The sequence below is a fragment of the Centroberyx affinis genome, unplaced genomic scaffold (genome assembly GCF_046629955.1).
Source record: "Centroberyx affinis isolate AG114_WGS23_722 - 3 ecotype Tasmania unplaced genomic scaffold, CSIRO-AGI_Caff_v1 ptg004383l_1, whole genome shotgun sequence".
NCBI lineage: Eukaryota > Metazoa > Chordata > Actinopteri > Beryciformes > Berycidae > Centroberyx > Centroberyx affinis.
The window spans coordinates 173,138-189,046 of record NW_027282074.1 but is presented as its reverse complement, the minus strand read 5'-3'; the positions used below and the strand labels follow the sequence as shown (position 1 = coordinate 189,046).

General features: G+C 41.6%; 1 protein-coding gene across 2 annotated transcripts in view; it reads right to left on the bottom strand.

Annotated features, from left to right (window-relative positions):
• The window catches only part of LOC139664855 (heterogeneous nuclear ribonucleoprotein L-like), a 73,310-nt gene extending 57,754 nt beyond the window's left edge, over positions 1-15,556 (bottom strand). For both annotated transcript variants that reach the window (XM_071543830.1, XM_071543831.1), the window contains exon 1: positions 15,113-15,556. In XM_071543830.1, coding sequence (XP_071399931.1) covers positions 15,113-15,343 — 231 coding nt within the window. In that variant the 5' untranslated portion in view covers positions 15,344-15,556. The remainder of the gene's footprint in view (positions 1-15,112) is intronic.
• Between the last annotated feature and the right edge of the window lie 353 nt (positions 15,557-15,909).

Genomic DNA, 15,909 nt, shown 5'->3' with positions numbered 1-15,909 from the left:
CTGCAATCTGTACAAATACCCTTTGGTTTCCCAAGCCTGTCTAAATGAACTGTGATTGATTTGCGTGCTGTTGTCACCATCTGTCAGCAGCTGTTTAACAGCTGAATCTAGTATCACGTCAGGAACATCATTTACACTGAAGTGTCACTCAACAGTTTAACACTGCTGTGTCTTTGTGGACGACAGTCAGGTAGGTTATTTGCTACTTTTGCCCTCAAAATAGGCTAATATTTTTTTTTTATCAACTGCTCATTGTTTGACCTCTTCCTCCATACTGCCCCCGCCACTGGGTCCATCATTACAAACGCAGGTTGCGCGGCCAAGCTTCGTTCAAACTCACAGAACTTTATTTAAAATTCTAGTCAAGATAACACATTTTCCAAAGACACCAAATATGCCATGCTGAATTACAGGGAAATGTGTATATAATGATGCACAAACATCTAGATTTTTTCCATTGGATGTAATGGTGCAGCCATAAAAACATGGCATCTTGTATTTTAATATTTCATTCAATATAAGTAGCTAGAGCTTCAAGAATGTGTTGGAACAGCATATACAGAATGACATTTGTTGTACAGTTAGGAATTTTTTTTTTATATAACTTTGAAGCTACTTACTAGAACTACTACGTAAAGTCAGCTAAAGTCACGGAACAACCCCTTGTACCCTGACTTTAGCTGACTTTACCCTTAAATTTCCGTAGCTTCAAAGTTATAAAAAAAAACTACAAATATCCACCTCGCGGTTGTATGCCTCCGCCAATAAACTTTGTTTTATTATTGCAAGGACAGTCTTTATTTATTGAACATATATAATTAATGTGATTATTAGGTCAACTTAAAGGATTTTGGTGTCTCCAAAAGTAAGTGACAGCACTTCCACCGTTTCTGTAGAATGACCCAAGATTGTTTTCTCAGCTACAGTGGTAAGCAAAACATTATGATGTCACAGTGAAGTTGACCTTTAAACTTTTGGATATAAAATGTCATCACTTCATCATTTTATCCTATTAGACATTTGTGTCACAGTGGCCTTGACCTTTGACCTTTGACCACCAAATTCTAATCAGTTCATCCTTGAGTCCAAGTGGACGTTTGTGCCAGATGTAATGAAATTCCCTCCTGGCGTTCCTGAGATATTGCGTTCATGAGAATGGGACGGACGTGAGGTCACAGTGACCTTGACCTTTGACCTTTGACCACCAAAATCGAATCGGTTCATCCTTGATTCCAAGTGGACGTTTGTGCCAAATTTGAAGAAATTCCCTCAAGGCGTTCCTGAGATATCGCGTTCACGAGAATGGGACGGACGGACGGACAACCCGAAAACATAACTGTACAACAAATAACCGAAGCTACAGAAACAAGAATATGGTTGCTCTGGCTGTTTGTTCGATCAATCAATCAAGCTGTTTGTTAGTAGCATGGTTGTTAGCAGCATTTAGAGTTAATATGTTCAAGACAGTTCGCTTTCTGATCAGCTGAGCGGGCTGCCAGCAGAATCAGCCGTCCCTTTAGCCTATAATTGGCGATACAATTCGGTCTCTGAACTGCTTAGCGGGACGTTCCAAGCCAGCAGTGTCAGCCGTTCCTTTAGTTCTGTTAGTAGCATGAATGTAATGTTGAGAACAGGGGTAGTAGTATAGTAATTTTGGGAACTATGGATAAGGCTAAGTGTTGGTACAGGGTGGTGGAACTTTAGCTGTATTTGGTGACATGTCACTCCGCTGTTCATATCCCTCCACTGGCTCCCAGTTGCTGCCCGCATCAAGTTCAAGTCCTTGATGCTCGCCTACAAAGTAGCAACCAAAACGGCTCCCACCTACCTGAACTCCCTCATTCAGGTCTACGCTCCTTCCCGCTCACTACGCTCTGCCAAGGAGCGGCACCTGGTGCTGCCACCACAGCAAGTCCCTAAGTCTCTATCCAGACTCTTCTTCTGTGGTTCCTCGCTGGTGGAACGAGTTACCAAACTCCATTCGATCCGAGTCCCTCTCTATCTTTAAGAAAAGACTAAAGACCCAACTCTTTAGTGAACACCTTCTCACCTGATGGACTGTGTAACCAAAAAAAAAAAAAAACTCTTTATCTGCCTCTATGCACTCTATGCACTGCCTCGTAGCACCTCTGTCCTGTTGGATCAGAACTTAGCTTTATGGCTCTTACTCTCGTTGTTCTCTCCTGACTAGAACCTTGATATTGGAAAAAACTGACATTGCAATATTTTTTTTTTCTGCGATATGAAAAAATACAGGAATTTTCACCAAATGACTTGAATAGCTCCATCAAGCCTTGCTCCTTTAAGAAGGTGGCCTTGTGGGTAACCTGCGTGGGTGACGTAGTAGGAAGTGAGTTGCAGGATGCTAAGTAAAGTTACCATAGTTAGCGGGAAAAGAGCATAGAACGTCACCGAGAGGCGACAATGTTCGCTGCTGTACCAAAATAAAGTGCCAGTTCTCCACTGCAGAGTTGGTTCGGACTCTTAGTAAAAAGCTTGTTACCGGCTACGAGCCAGGCTAAGCTAAAATAGGCTAGCACAACACCAGAGGCTTCCCAACTACGGTTTGGAGCCGCGAAAGCTGGAAAGGTAACATACGCTACTCTTATAACAAACCCTTAAATCAGAGTAAATTCTGTTATATCAGACAGACTTCTCTTGTAGATTAGTCATGGAAAATGAGAAGTTTGCGAGTTTTCCTTCTGTATCAAGCAGCAAAAAAGTTGTAGTAGGATATTGCGATGTGACTATTGCGCATGCACACATCGCGATGACCATGCTGAAACGATATATCGTGCAGCCCCATTGTGTTGTATTAAAATCTCATGTGTACGTCGCTTTGGATAAAAGCATCTGCCAAGTGGGAAATTGTAAATTGTATCGAGAGCGGGTGTGGAGGGGGGTGGTTCCGGAACACCAGAAATCACTATTGAGCATTCTGGAGGTGTCGTGGGCCTAACTCAACCAAACATCTGTGATGGTAGGAGACCACTTGATTCACACACTCAACCCTGTAACAGTTAGATTAGGTGGCTAGTGGATGGTGCTGCTGTCTGATGGTCCTGTAGATTTATGACAGCAGAGCCTGGTGTCCTCTATAGTCACCATTTGTGGATTGGTACATAATTCTTTTGACATCTGAATTGGGTTTATGTATGAATGCTCACCTTGGATTATGGCACAAAGGATTGCAACATAAAAAATTCAAGACCACCACATCAATGAATCACAAAGCAAAGCTAGCCATCTGGCTAGGGACTATAGTTGAAAACTAGCCCTTTTGGCTAATTTATAGTTAATTATGGTAATGATTTATGCGCGTTGTGTCTGTGAAATAAAACACCACCAGGCAGATCATTTCAATTATGGATTATTATGCAGTGAGTTTACTGCTTTGGAATATGTGTTAAAGTCACAATGAAACCGCATTTTGAGAGCACCTTGTTTCCTTGATGTGATGTATTTCCTGTTGAAACAGGATATTGGGCCGGGACATAAAGCAGGGAGAGATCATTCAAAAGTATAAACCCATAACATATCAATTAGGGAGAGATGTTTTATTTGATGGGAAGGACAGAAGGGATTGTTCAAAAACCTGTGATGGTTTTATTGGTTTGAATTTTTATGTATGCCTCCTGGTATATGATGAAGTCACTGCTAAAGATTTTTATGTTATTCTGGAAGTACAAGTAATGAGATTTTGCTATAAAAATACATTTTTGTGTCAAATAGGTTCATTATAATAGAATGAGGACGAACGAAACACCAGCACTCACAGAGAATTAATCTTCTGATTTATTAAGGGCAAGAAACGGACGCGTTTCAGCTAGAAGCCGTCATCAGCGTAAAGAATAATAGAATGAGTTAAAAATATAAAAATCTTTTTCATTTCAGAGTAACTTTAAATCCCGTGTGGATTAAAATTCCATCAGTAGATGCCATGTTCAAATCTTTCACACTCATGCACATTGATGCTGTTTGTGTGTCCGTGTGTGTGCGTCTCCTTTCTTCTCTCATCCTTCTGTGTGTCTTCATGTTCAAAGCCAGTAGTGTGATCTATAAATATCGTCTATCTGCGCTGCGGGCTGCAGAACACCCGCTGAACCTCCACCATCTTCTTAGTGGTCTGAGCCTGTCATGTAGTCATGCTTTTAGTCATCATCCAGCTCTCACGATTACACAAATACCAAATGCTTTCATTTCCCTGGTTAGTCCTGCTGAAAAAACTCCCTCCCAGTTTTATACTTTTTTTTTTTTTTACCTGAGAGAGAACCTAGAGCCTCCAGTCTGGTTTATACTGGTTTATACCTGAGGTTAGAGAGAGCCCAGAGCCTGCAGTCTAGTTTAAACTGGTTTATACCTGAGGTTAGAGATAAGCCCAGGACGTCTAGTCCGGTTTCTCAGCAATAACAGACGTGGAGGCAGTGAGTTGTTATGCAGTATTTGATGTTGTTAAGGCTGGCAACACCAAATTACAATATTGCACCATGAAGCACTGCCTCAAGGTCATAATTTCATTTAGAAAGGGTCATTTTTATCAGACAGCTTTAGCTAAACAGAAGTTTCAATCACAATTCACAAAAAACAACATTAACTAGCATATGGTTAAGTAGTATCCCTGGTGTTCAGGGTAACATGCTAGTCAATAGTTGGTGGGTTTACACAACATCACTATTGGGGTATTTTTGTTGTTAGTAGATACTAGTTTAAAGTTTGTTTTTAGTGATTAAAAATGAGTTAGTCATATTTGGCTATGTTTACATGCACACAATAATGCCACAATTAGTAGGAATAGGAGCAATTAGCAATAGTCTGTCTCAGCCATTTACATGACTGTATTGTAACTGACAAGTCCCCATAATAATCCTGTTTACTTTTCGACTACGCAGAGAGAATTGTGGAAATCAGAGCTGTTTGCCAAAAAAAACCCCCTCAAATTTCTCGAATTTAACCCAAACAGTTACAGCCATGAGATTCTGCTCTACCACATCATCTTGTTCGTCGCAGCCATAGGCCTTTCTCTACTGCAATTCAAAAAATGCACTGCTTTGGGGGCTACTTTTGGGAAACCTGTTGGAAAGGAGGAGACAATACATTCAGTTGGAGCATTTTTGGATGAAGATACAGAGTGAGGACTGGAATGGGTGGTCAGTGATATAGAGTGAAGAGAGAACTTTAGAATGGAGCTGTGTGAGCTATTGTGTCCAATGCGTCCTGTTGATCACTGGACAGGCGACCTGTCAATCACTCGGACACAACTACCCCGTTTTATAACCGTTATATCCCGTTAATTAATTTCGCAATTATTTTGAAAATCGCCACACGGATACATATTAGAAGAAGTCAAATTAGCTACTGAGACCATAATCTCTTGTCGAAAAAATTTATTGACTTTATATTTTGAAGTTGGCTCGTGGGTATGATTTTTCTTATGTTACATTGAAAAATCATTGTGCCCCCCCCCGAGAAAATGTAATGCCCGTCCACGAATTTGTTTCTCCCGCTGGGTCTGCGGGTATTTACTATATGTGTTTTGGTGATGCATTCAGGTACAGTAGGAAATTGGAATTCTAACACTATGGTTAATAATATATAAAAGCTGGTAATATGTCTCGCCCCTGTAGTGAGGTTGGTGAAGGCCAGGGGATGTGTCTCTGAAATTGATGGCTGTATTTAAAGAGTTATCCTGAGGCTGCTGCAGGGGAAGGTCAGGCAGTGCAGATGCCAGTGCGTGTGCTGTTTTGATTTGGTATGAGTTGAGTTATCCTCTGTTCTGTTTTTTTAATTTTTGTTTTCTTTTTTTGTGTTGCACTTTGGTTGCACTGTAAATAAATGTCCACACATGGGACCTTCAAATCGCCTTCTGAGTCAGCCTCCTACTTCACTAAAGGCCCTCAGGCTACAGCTACCTCACAGGCTCCTTGCATTGATGTGCAGTAATCCCAGCCCCCTTTTGCGAGATTTAATGTATTTGTGATGACTGGAATGGCATAAGACTTAGGGCTATTAAGAGAGCAGCAAAAGTAAAACAGCTACAAACTTCAGTTTTTAAAGACTGCAACAGACTTTTAAAATCACCCAGAGGGGATGAAGTGATCCAGGTTTGCATCTTTCTGGAGCTGATTCCAGGACCATGGAGCATAATAATTAAAAGCCATCTTCCCAAATTCTGTGGAAGGGCGAGGGACAGTGAAAAGTAGTACATTCTTAGAGCGCAAGTTGTAAGAACTTGTGATACGATTGAAAAGGAGATTTAAATAGCCAGGGACTTGCCCTATGATGGCTTTGTAGATAAAAATGTGCCAATGAAGCCATCTGCGGCAATATAATGAGGTCAGTCAGACCTGCCCTTTCATACAAGTGACAATGATGAGTGAGTCATTTAGCGTTCAGAATGAAACGTAAAGCTTAACATTGGATGAGAGTGGTAGGGAAGTGGCCGGTTTTGAGGAGTGAATTAGTCACGTTGACGGTGTGAAACATGTTGCCTGATACTGCACGCGAACCTTGCGTGCTGGGGTGGATGCCGTCCCTTTTCATTAGAGGAACTGCTGCTTTCAGCCACTTCCTCATTGGCTTCAGAATTCACCCGTGGATTTGGCCGCTTGGTACAGACTCTGCCTTACGCGCATTACTGCCATAATCACATTAAAATCGCATTTTTGATGTGCACGTAAACTTGTTCACTGGTTGAAGAATTTATATCAAAGTGAAACAGGCGAGCATAACATACATAAAAGGGGTGTGATTTTGCAGAGCTCTACGCCAACTAAAGCCACAAAAATAGCACAGAACATGTAATTCTAGAAATGCTAGAACGTGGTTGTGAGATGCATTCCGCCAAGTTTCATCAGAACCTGATCTGTGGTAACTGAGACATCAAGTGTGACAAACGAACAGAAGGACACCATCCATAGCCCTCCTCCAACACCCCCCTCCCTGCATTTTCCATGGTGAAAGGGCCATAAAAAGATCTGATCTATGCAACAGTTGCCATGTTCCCATCTAACTGTCAAGAGAATTTCAGGCAAATTTTTTGAAATGTCACAAAAAATAGCTGTGTTAGCTGTGTTTCCATCACGTGGGTTGAATTAACGAAATCAAGTTCCTGTGTGTCAAAAAACGCACCCAGAAGAAAAAGTCTTTCAACAACTTAGTTCAGATTAGTATTGGGTAGTATTAGTGTGGTCATGAAAGCATATTTCATGATTTCATCTGAAAACAAAGACATGCATTTGCAACTATTCTGGTCATACAACCACGATAAGGACTAATACATGTTAGAAACAATACATATGACATGCAGGTCAAGAATTGAACCATTCATTGGTCCGATCATGCCAAGACTACGTCATTATTTATTCAACAAATGCAATTCTACTGCTATACATCACATAATTTCATTATTGTCAATTGTCAAGCAAGAAAAAAAAAACTTTTAAGAAATGTTATTCAATTTTGCTATTTCCACTCTAATTTGATATATCATAATTCACAAAAAATACTGGGTTGGACAGCAGCTAATGGGTGTAAATGCAGCCAAAGGTAAGACAATGAGGTGTCTGACACTTTTACTAGTCTCCACTGACAATGTTTTACTTCCTGAGAGTGAATTTATTTGCAAAGCTATATTATCCAAAGCTGTTTACTCAGTAGAATTATGTTGTTTGCCTGGTGGTTTATTGGATATTCTATCAACTGCCATTGGAGACTATTTCAGCCTTCAGTAATTTCAATGACACAACTCTTTCTAAAATGATGGCTCAATTCAATTCAATTCACTTTATTTGTCCCCGAGGGGCAATTGCAGACGCACGTAAAGTAGTACAATTTACAAGAAACAATTATCAATTAACAAGAAACAAAAAAAAAAAAAAAAAACCACACAACATACAGTGCAACAGTGCTGATTTAGAGGTATAAAAAATAAGCTATACCCATTATGATACTAATATAATACTAATAGTAGTGCAATAATAGTACAGTGGCAGTCCGCTACGAAGCCGATGGATGAGGTAGCAGTCCAGGGCCGAGACCATGTGCAAGTCACTGTGTGGGTGTGTGTGTATGAGTATGGGAGAGAGAGAGAGGTGGTTTAATGCATAAATCATGTCTGAGTGAGTGGGGGGGGCGCGGTTAACAGGGTGAGCAGAGAGTCAGGGATGGTTGGGAATTGAGGAGCTGAACAGCCTTGGGGACAAAGGTTGCCCTTCTCCTCTGTGTCCTGCAGTCTGGGCAGCGAAGCCAGCGCCCCGAGGGGGAGCCACTCAAACGCAGGGAACAGGATGTGCGTGGGATCCTTTAGGATCCTGCCAGCTGACCTTAGCATCTGCTCCTTGCATAGGGTGGAGAGGGCTCTGACAGGGAGTCCAATCATTTTGGAGCAAACTTTGACTGTGCTCTGCAGGCGGTTTCTGCTTTGAAGGCTGATAGAGTGGACGCAGGAGGTGAAGGAGAATGTCATGACACTCTCAATGAAGGAGTAGTAGAACGTTGTGAGGATGTCCTTGCTGACACTAAAGGAGTTGAGCACCTCTGTGTTGGAGGCAAATTTCAACAGTTATTGAAGATTGTGCCCAGGTACTTGTGACTTACTTGACTTAAACCCCTTTGCTCTTTGGGGAGCATAGGTCATTCATGAACTTTTTCCAGCTGGTTCGGTGTTGGGTGGACTTCTCTGCTTCCTTCCAGGACGTTCCTAATTCCTTGAGTTCTGACTCCACAGACCTTCTCCAGCTGTTCCTGGGTCTTCCTGGCTTTCTTTTCCCCTGTGGGTTCCAGGTTAAGGCCTGTCTGGTCATACTGTAAGGTGGTTTCCTCAGGGTATGCCCAGTCCAGCCCCATTTCCTGCGTTTGATTTGTGTTTCAATTGGTTCTTGTTTTGTGATTTGCCAGAGCTCTTCGTTGGTTATTGTGTTTGGCCAGTAGATTCCCAGGATGTGTCGTATGCATCTGTTTATGAAGGTTTGGAGATTATTACTTGTTGCTTTTGTGGGTCTCCATGTTTCTGCCCCGTAAAATAAAACTGATTTGACATTTGAGTTGAAGATGCAGAGTTTATTTTTTGTGGAGATGTGCTTTGAATTCCATATGTGTCTTAGTATTAAGAAGGATGATCTTGCCTTCTTGACAATCTTGACAATCTCTACGGGCTTCCCGTGGATAGTGGTGATGACTGCCGCAGCCAGTTCCCTCCGCTTGTTGGAGAAGGTCACTACCATCTCCTTGGTCTTGTTCACATTGAGTTCCAGGCAGGAGCTGTCACACCACTCCACAAACTTATGAAGGGCTGAGCTGTGGTGCTGTGAGGGGCCTGAAAGCAGAGATAGGAGGACTGTGTCATCAGCGAACTTGAGCAGGTGCCAGTTTGGCTGGGTGGACCCGCAGTCATCAGTGTAAAGGATGAAGAGCAGGGGTGAAGAGGACACAGCCTTGCGGGGAACCAGTTGAAGTGTGTAGGAGGTCGGAGAAAGTGTTGCTGACCAACACTCTCTGTGACCTGTTGGTGAGAAAGTCCACAGGATTAGTCGGTCATCTAGGTGGAAGCGAGTGGTGAGTTTCTCAGCAAGAACGTGTGGCTGTAGGGTGTTGAATGCCGAGGAGAAGTCTGCAAACAGGAGTCTGGCTGTAGTGTTGGGGGATTCCAGATGCTTATGGATGGTGTCTATATTGAATGCCTTTGCGCCGTCAACCCCTCTGCCTGCGCGGTATGCAAACTGGAGCGGGTCCATCTGTGAGTCTGTTGCCTTGACGATGTGGTTTTTGATGACCCTCTCCATAGCCTTCATCACAAGAGAGGTGAGAGCCACAGGCCTGACGTCATTCAGGACCTTGATAGGACCCTTCTTCGGTATGGGAATAACTGTGGAATGTTTCCACAGCTGGGGGACTATGCCGCTGGTCATGGAGCTCTGGAACAGGAGCTGGAACACGCCCCCTAGCTGCTCAGCACAGTGCCTCAGGGTACGGCCACTGATGTTGTCTGGCCCAGGTGCTGTGTTCGCTTTAGTCTTCTCGAGGGCTCTCACCACATCGTCTGTGTTTATGGTGAGGGCAGGGTCACCAGGTTTGAGCGTGGAGATGGTTGCATCTAGCTGGATGCTGTTGTCTGTTAATGAAGTAGACATATTCACCACTTCCTGTCAGTCTATACGTCCGAGAAGTAGAGTAAGCAGTAAACAGTGACTCTTGCAACTGGAAGACCAAGCTAGCAAAACCAGCCTATCTCTGACTGAACATAGCGAATGAAATATCTGCAACTATAAATGGGCAGAATAAGAAAAAGGACACCAGAAAATTAATTGTTAAGGGACATGAAGTCCAACTGTGTTTAGTAAAGCATTTAGGATGCACACTGTACTACTAACCCTGTTCTGTATTAATCTAAGAGAGGACATGCATGCAAAAAAATAAGACCTCTAATAACTGGATTTAATACATTTATACTGTTTAAGGCCTGAATTGAGATAATTTATTTTAAGACTTTTTAGGGATGTGATTCTGTTTTTACAGTTAAAAGCCTCCACTTTATTGCAAAGTAGGTTATATTTACACATACTAGGAATCTGTTGGTATACTGTGCACACATGAAACAAGATTATGTTGACACAGTGTGTCCCTGTATAGATGCATTTTACCCAAACCTGCATCAAATTCCTATCTGGGTTATGACTCACCAGAGAGAGAGAGAGCATCTAGTCCAATATTAGAAATTAAAAATCAATGTCAATTTTTTTAGATATCGCACTCACTGTTTTTTTGGTTAGCCCACTCCTATTACAGCACAAAGAGAGAGGGAGAGAGAGAAAGAGAGAGAAAGAGAGAGACGATAGATAGATAGACAGACAGACGGACAGACAGATAAAGACAGAAAGAGGCTGGATGAGAGGGAAAGATGAGAGAGGGGGAGAGAGAGAGAGAGAGAGAGCGAGAGACGTGCTATACTGCTGTTGTAAGCAGAACTAATACAATGTAAGATAATGCGGTAAAACCATCTAAATCAACTTAATTTAAACTAGGGTCATTTAGGATTAAGTTAATCTCCAGCTCTGCAAATACGTTCCTGGCTCTTGGAGTTGGGGATCCCAACACAAAAGCAAACTTAATGAATAAAATCTGCGTACAATGAACTATTTCAGTTTACTGTATATTTGTGTGCTTTTACCATTCTGTGCTGAATAGTCTTATGTGATGTTCATTTTAAATAGTTTTATTTAATTTATGCCAAAGCAGGGAAACCTAAATACAACCGATACAACCACGATACAACCACAATACAACCACGATGCGATGTAAAAAGTAAAAGTTCAATGACAACAAAATATGAGTGTGCAGAATTATATTTGTTACTAGGACACAAATCTCTATAGCGATGGCATTGGCTCGCTATAATATAAATAACAATTTAAAAATCCCATTACAAAGTGTAATTAATATAATTTGGAAGGAGAGCTTGTGTAATTGTGACAGGCAAGCCATCTCATTTGTGATTACTACAGCAGAATAAAATGGAGCTAATATCGCAATTCATTTTTCTGCCTCACAATACGTATTGTCACATTTTTGAACTGCAATATATTGAATTTCGATATATCGTCCCATCCCTAGTTTTTAACTACAAGATGTTCACTCAGAAGAAGAAAGTTCTTGCTTATTGACTAGAGCTGCAACAATTAATCGATGAATCGATTAGTTGTCAACTATTAAATTAATCGCCAACTATTTTGATAATTGATTAGCCTAATCGGTTTGAGTAATTTTTTAAGAAAAATAAGTCAAAATTCTCTGATTCCAGCTTCTAAAATGTGAATATTTTCTGGTTTCTTTACTCCTCTATGACAGTAAACTGAATATCTTTGGGTTGTGGACATCTTGGGCTTTGGGAAACACTGATCGACATTTTTCACCATTTTCAGACATTTTATAGACCAAACTAGAAAAGAAAATAATCGTCAGATTAATGGACAATGAAAATAATCGTTAGTTGCAGCCCTATTATTGACTACTTTATCTTGGTTGGAAGATGAGACAAGAAAATAACGTAATAAACGTACATACATACATCCATTTCACTAGCCTTTTCAACATTCAGTTTGTCTTGATTGATCTTCTTTGAGGATAAAAGTCGGGGCCTTGAATCATGATGAAAGCTATTGCAGCCAAAACATATTGTCAATATTAAAGTTTTGTCAATATATCTCCAAGAGTAGCTGAATTCTTTTCATTTCTAAGATAGAAGTCGGGAAAATTGAAAAATTCAACTTTCCACCAGTTTACCATCATTCTCCTACTGAAAACAATGAACATCCAGTTTGCCGCCTACTGCACACAATGTGACTACAGCATAACTCTCATTACACAACCGTTATCCCATCATCTACTGTTACTGCCCCCAAAAACACATGGACAATACACAGTTATAATATTCAGAGTACAGGCATCCATATATGAACGTACTTTGTCCTTCATTTGCCTGATTAGCCTTCCCAGTCTGCTGCTTCACCATCGCATCACCTTACAGTGTTCACATTCACTACACACTCTATTCGCTAATCACAGTCATGCTAGAGCGCCTGTGTGTGTGTGTGTGTGTGTACATTCGTAAGTAGACCATCCATCTCCTTAATCACTCGCATAATGATCAGATGACGGCTCTGTGTGTGAGTCTGTGTGTGTATGTGCATGCCAATCTGAGTGTGTGGAAAGCAGACTTACATGTATGTAACAGTGATTACACAGGAAAGCGGTATCACCTTCACTAAGGACTATGTGTGTGTGTGTGTGTGTGTGTGTGTGTTACTGTAGAACCCTTGCGTCCTGTAATGGTGAGACAGTGAGAAGGGAAACAGACTAAACCAATAGAGCATGGGTGACAGAGATAGCTACACATATGAATTACATCAAATAACTCTTCACCACTATCTGTATCTATGCAACTCACACACACAAACCTCCAAATAGACACATGGACCCCCATTTAAAACATGTTGCCTGAGGGACAGATACAGAGGTGAAATGGTGTAGGCTATAGCTTGTATTTTTACGATGCGTGTTGACAAATTGTATAGGTTTTGTACAACGCACATTTGCATATTTTTTTCAATGCATATTGACAAGAGGTATATTTCAGTTTTTACAATGCATGTTGACAAGATGTATAGTGTTTTTGCTATGCATGTTGGCACGGTGTATAGTTTTTTACGATGCACGTTGACAATGTGTATTGTTTTTTACACTGCACTTTGACATGGTGGATATTTTTAAAATGCATGTTGACAAGGTGTGTAGCTTTTAAAATGCATGTTGACAAAGTGTGTAGCTTTTAAAATGCATGTTGACAAGGTTTTTTTTAAACAATGCATATTGACAAGGTGTATAGTTTTTTACAATGCTGCTTGACAAGGTGTATTGTTTTTTACAATGCATGTTGACAAGGTGTTTTGTTTTTAAAATGCATGTTGACAAGGTGTTTTGTTTTTAAAATGCATGTTGACAAGGTGTGTAGCTTTTAAAATGCATGTTGACAAGGTGTATATTTTTCCCACGGCGCAGCCGAGGGCATCACAAGCCAAATTCAGGTCAGGCAGTCAGTCAGGCAGTCAGTCAGTCAGTCAGTCAGTCAGTCAGTCAGTCAGGTAACGCTTAGTGAGCTGTCGCTTTGTGACATACTTCACATATACTGATACTTGATATTTTATACTGCATACATATTTTCTTTTCCTCAACTGGTCCTACTGCTGTTATTCTGCACACTCCACCCTAATGATGCTGTAATCCATATATTTCCCATACTTCACATTCATACATTCTACTGAATGTGTTGAAATTGTCAGCAGCATATGTTTATATAACCCTAATTTTCTATATTTATGTTCATATTCCACTTCCACTGTAATGTGTTTCTTTGCTGTATCCTTTATCCTTTGCTGTTGCAACAAGCAAATTTTCTAAAGTTCCATCTAATCTTATTTTATCTTAAGTGGACAGTATGGAGTGGGAAACCAATGATCAGAATAAACATTATTTTATGATTCTCTCACTGTTGTAATTTCAAATGCATGAAATGATACTGACATTCAAGTATTCGCCATTTTACTTCTCTGGACCCCAGTTTGGGAACCACTGCACAAAACTACTATGGCTGAAATAACATAGTGCTGATAAATAGACTAGACTGGACTGGACTGGAATGGAAATGACAGCGTGTGTATTGGTGATTATGTACTATTATATAGTCCAGTGGTTCTCAACGTGGGGTCCGGGGACCACCAGGGTCCTTGAGGGCATTCCAGGGGGTCCCCAGCAAATTGATGAATTGTTAAACTTCATTATTTTGTCATTTTAGAATGACTATTTTTATCATAGTTTCACTGTTATCACTCTACCTACAGTACAGATAGTCATGGAATTCTGGACAAAATCATATCTGACAATAAAAATATTCTCAGATTTGGGTCTGACAGACAAAATCTCATCAAATGGAGGTCCGTGGCCCTAATGTGGACTAAATTAGGGGTCCTTGATATGAAAAAGGTTGGGAACCACTGGTATAGTCCATGCTGTCACACCAAATAACTAATGGTTATTATACATAATCGTATTTTCACACCAAATAATTAAGTAATTATAGATACTGATGGTTGTGTACTATTGTATAGTTAATGTTTTCACATAATTTTTGTACTACTGTATAATACATGTTGTCAAACCAACTAATTCATAGTTACAATAGATATGTGTGTACAAGTCCATACATATTTTCACACCAATTAACCAGTGATTATTTACTGAAGTATACTAAATGCTTTCATATCAAATAATCATCTCAGTATGGTTTGAAAGTAGGTCTATGAACTGTTGTATGTTGGTTATTGTACATTTTGGCCATATTGTTTCTGATGAACTGTCACAGCAATAAAGTAACGAAATGTGTGTGACAGGTTAGAGATGGTCAGAGAATGACAGAATGGCAGAATGACAACAGTAACAAACCACACGCACACGCGCGCGCACGCACGCACAGACACGCGCACACACACACACACACACACACACACACACACACGCTCCTGTGATGCTCTGCTGCAGGGTGGGAGATATTTTCCCTTCTTACCCTCCGTGCTGCTCCGTACTGGCTGGCGCTCCACCGGGCCCGGTTGTCCGCCGCTGCCTCACCGTTACCGGGCAGCGACCCGGAGTCGGAGTCTTCCCCCTCCTCCAACTCCTCCTCGCCCTCCTCTCTCTCCTCCGCCTCATCTCTCTCCCTCTCCTCCGTTTTCAGCCGCTTCGCCGCCCTTCCGTACTCCCCTTCCTCGCGTTCGCCGGCTCCTTCTACCGTCGACATGGTAACGGCTCTGGCGGACCTGTTAGAGAGCAGGACGGTGTCTCGAGCTGGTCAAACGGACAGCTGTGAAGGCGCGCGCCTCTTACAGCTCCATGTCAACTGTTATCCCTCTCGCGGCTCCGGTGTGATCTCTGACGTCCTCGGTAACGGCTTCCTCGGTCTATGCCTCTCTCCCTCTCTGTATATCCCTGTCTATGTCTCTTCCCCCCTTCTCTCTCTCTATGTCTCTCTGTCTCGCTCCCCAACACCAGTGATTTTCTATGTGGAGGTGTGAGTGGACAGGGCCCGCCCCGTGCTGCTCTCTGATTGGCCAGTATCTTCCTGCTGCTTGGAGATACGCCGTGTGATTGGTCCGTGTTGGTGCGTCAACAGACAGTGTTCCACGCTCTGCAGAGGAGTGCGCAGACAGAAAGAGAGAAGAGAGGGGGGGGGGTATGAAATAAAGAGAAAGAGACAGATAGAGGACCGCAGAGAGAGCGAGAAAGAAGGACAGAGAGAGGGAGAGAGGGAGAGCGCGAGCGCTGTCAAACATCACCTTTCTCTGCTGCAGCAGTAAAGGACTATTG